General features: G+C 53.4%; 1 protein-coding gene across 1 annotated transcript in view; it reads left to right on the forward strand.

The window, feature by feature from the left end:
* Positions 1-494: 494 nt before the first annotated feature.
* QRICH2 (glutamine rich 2) overlaps positions 495-3,127 on the forward strand; it is a 68,188-nt gene continuing 65,555 nt past the window's right edge. Inside the window, exon 1 of the mRNA XM_019501623.1 lies at positions 495-923. Coding sequence (XP_019357168.1) covers positions 495-923 — 429 coding nt within the window. The remainder of the gene's footprint in view (positions 924-3,127) is intronic.

Genomic DNA, 3,127 nt, shown 5'->3' on the forward strand with positions numbered 1-3,127 from the left:
AGTGCTCGATGTTGCAGCTCCCTCGGCGCTGCCATGCGGGGGAGGAACTACTTCTCGAAGCGTATTGCGCCGCGGAAGGCCCTGGGGAGGGGCGGTGCTTCGACCCTGCCTAGCAACGCCGAACGCTGCGCTGTCACAATCGGCACCCAGTGATGTAAACAAAGGCACATGGGCAGCCGCTGCGGCCAATCGGGCGGCGGGGGGGTCCGCGGTGGGACCAATGGGATGGCGGGGCGGTGCCAGTGGGTGGCTCTGGCGGGGCATGGCAGTGGGCAGGGGCAGTAGCGGGCAGGATCCGGCTCTCGGGGCATAGAGGGAGCAGGGGCATCCCCTGGGCTCCATGGAGCTGGGCTGGGTAAAGGGCTGTCCGCAAATGCTGTAGCCACCTGCGGGGAGCTCAGCGCCTGGCACCTTGTCCGAGCCCTCGGTCCACCTGCGCGAGACCCCCGGTTCTGCGCTTCCCGTGAGGCGGCAACGCAGGCCAGGGACAGGCAATGGCGCAGATCAGCTTGTCCGAACTGGCCGACCTCTCCATTGGGACCCCGGAAACCGGACACGTCAATTTTACCGCCCTCCACACCTTGCTCCATGCCATCATCAAGCACCTCAACCTGCAGGACCTGCAAACGGAGATGCAGGAGGAGCCTGCGCCTCCGCCGGACAAGGGCCAACCGTGCGAGGCAGCACCGCCCTACGCTGACCTGGAGAAGAAAGTGGTCGGGGTAGAAGCTCAGGTGCAAGACGTGGTGGGCCAGCTTCAGGGGCTGGAGAAGCAGCTGTCTGCCCTGGAGAAACTCCCTTCCGGGTTAGACCTGCTGGAGAGGGCCAAGAGCGGCGCCCAGAACGAGTCCGCGGTGGCCGACATGTGGCAAATGATGCAGATGAAGAAGAGGATCGAAGCGAACGAGAACGGCGTCTCCAAGGTAAATCTTCTCATCCCCGGCGCTAGCCCCTGTGTCTCGTGGTGAGGGCAGAGGAGCAGCAGGCGCCTGCTAGAATCGCAGCGCTGACTGGGCAAGTCGCTTGGCAGCTTTGTGCCTCAGTTTCCCCTCGTCAGATTGGGATAGCAGCATCCCCTGGTCTAAGGGATTTGAGAGATCGGGAGGAAAAGTATTAGAGAACCAGCCTGCTCATTTTTCACGGGTCACTCGGCACCTTAGTACGTGTGGGTTGTGTCTGTGTGCGCTGTTAGTGCTGTTCTGCTTTACTCTATAATTCCCAACGTTCATCATTTCTAATGATAAGCATTGGGACTCCGGATTCATCTTAAGTGAAGGCAGTTCAGTTCTATTAATGAAGGAAAAACACACCTGGAAGCCAGTCAGCTCAGGACAGTTGTTGAATCAGTAATGATGAGAGCTAAACTCCAAGGGGAAATAGTTTCTGAAAACCCAGAACCAGTTGCCTGTTCCCGGGTCTGTGTTTCCACCACCTGGTGTACTGGGGAGTGGTGTGGTGTGGTTTGGTGCGTGCTGTACTTCCAAGGCTGTATTAGAGGTTGGGGAAACACAACTGGGTGTCACACAGCTCTCCTTACAACTGTGACTTGTAGCATGAATTTTACAAGAGCTGCTCTGCACTGATTAATCTGAAGCCGCAAGAGAAATAAATTCTAGATTGCTGTTACCCAGTTGGTTAAAGCGATGGATAGATGAGGAACCTCCCACCCTGACCCTCTCTAATGCAGTCCATGTTGTTAACTACGGGTGGATCCTTGTCTTCATTTATCTTCAGTCTAAAGAATGCGGAGCCTGCAATATTCTCGTTTGTAAACGAACTTTGTCGACATCCATTAGGCAGCACTGAAAACTGAGCTAATGATGAATTGCAAATTGTCCTCTGTTTTTGGCATGGGGAAGCATGGCTTTCTGGGTTTGCTGTTGCCAGCTCTACCCCATCCCTCCGATGGGACTTCTACGATAGTCAGGCCCTTGATGTTTATTCCCGGATCACCTGCAGCTCCTGTTCCTTGAGAGATGCATTATTTTGGACCTCTGAAAATCCAGCCTGTAAGCGCTGTCTGCCTTTGTTTCCCCCATTTGTAATGTGTGAATGATGCCACTGGTCTAGTTCCTAAGTTGTTGGGAAGCAGCTTAATTAATGTAATCAAGTGCTTCAAAATCTTTCTACTCCAAGCTTCTCGGCCTCTTGAAGACTCAGGTCAAGTGTAGTGCCTGTTCTTAACCTGCCGGGGGAAATCCCATGGATCTGTGTCCATGAAGGCAGTTTTCCTAAGGTGCACCCCAGGAGAACTGCTCTTCTGGTGTGGTTCAGTACCCACCAAGGTGCAGCGGCTTTAAGCCCACTTTATGGAAATGGGAGTCTCCTCCCTAGCTTGCTCCGAGGGCCTTATGGCTAAGGGCAAGCAAAACTTGGGGGCATCTGAACCCCAAGCCTCCAGGCTTGGGCCTGTGAGTAGGAAGCCTGCCAAAGGATTTGGAAGCATCTGAAGCCCCAGGTGCGGGTGATGTTAGCCGGTAGTAGGGCCACTTACGGTTCTGGACTGACTCGCGGATTTGGAATTTGATTTGGCTAATTTGGCTTAGAACATGGATACATTTAAGTTAAAAAAAAATTCTACTCCAGGTCTCCAATTGCATTGCCCTGGGTCTCTCTGAGGGGTCCAACGTGCAATATCCATCGAAATCAGCAGTGGATTTACAATAAAATGCACAGCAGATAGTATTGCCACCTCTGTTCCCATGTTGTAGCGCTTGTGTCATATGTTATGTCCAGGTCCACATGGGCGAGGTAATAATAGTGTCACCTGCCTCTTTTCATAGTTTCATAGTTGTTAGGGGCTAGAAGAGACCTTACAGATCATTGGGTCCAGCCCCTGGTAGCAGAGGATTGTTGGACCTGATGATCTGTAAGGTTTCATAGTTTCATAGTTTCTAGGGTTGGAAGGGACCTGAGCAGATCATCTAGTCCGACCCCCTGCCATGGCAGGAAAGAGTACTGGGGTCGAACGACCCCAACAAGGTGTTCATCTAACCTCCTCTTAAAAACCCCCAGGGTAGGAGCCAGCACCACTTCTCTTGGAAGTTGGTTCCAGACCCTAGCCACCCTGACTGTGAAGTAGCGCCTCCTGATATCTAACCTAAACCTACCCTCTGGCAGCTTGTGA

This window comes from Gavialis gangeticus, unplaced genomic scaffold (genome assembly GCF_001723915.1).
Source record: "Gavialis gangeticus isolate Ggan-Ray unplaced genomic scaffold, GavGan_comp1, whole genome shotgun sequence".
Taxonomy (NCBI): Eukaryota; Metazoa; Chordata; order Crocodylia; family Gavialidae; genus Gavialis; species Gavialis gangeticus.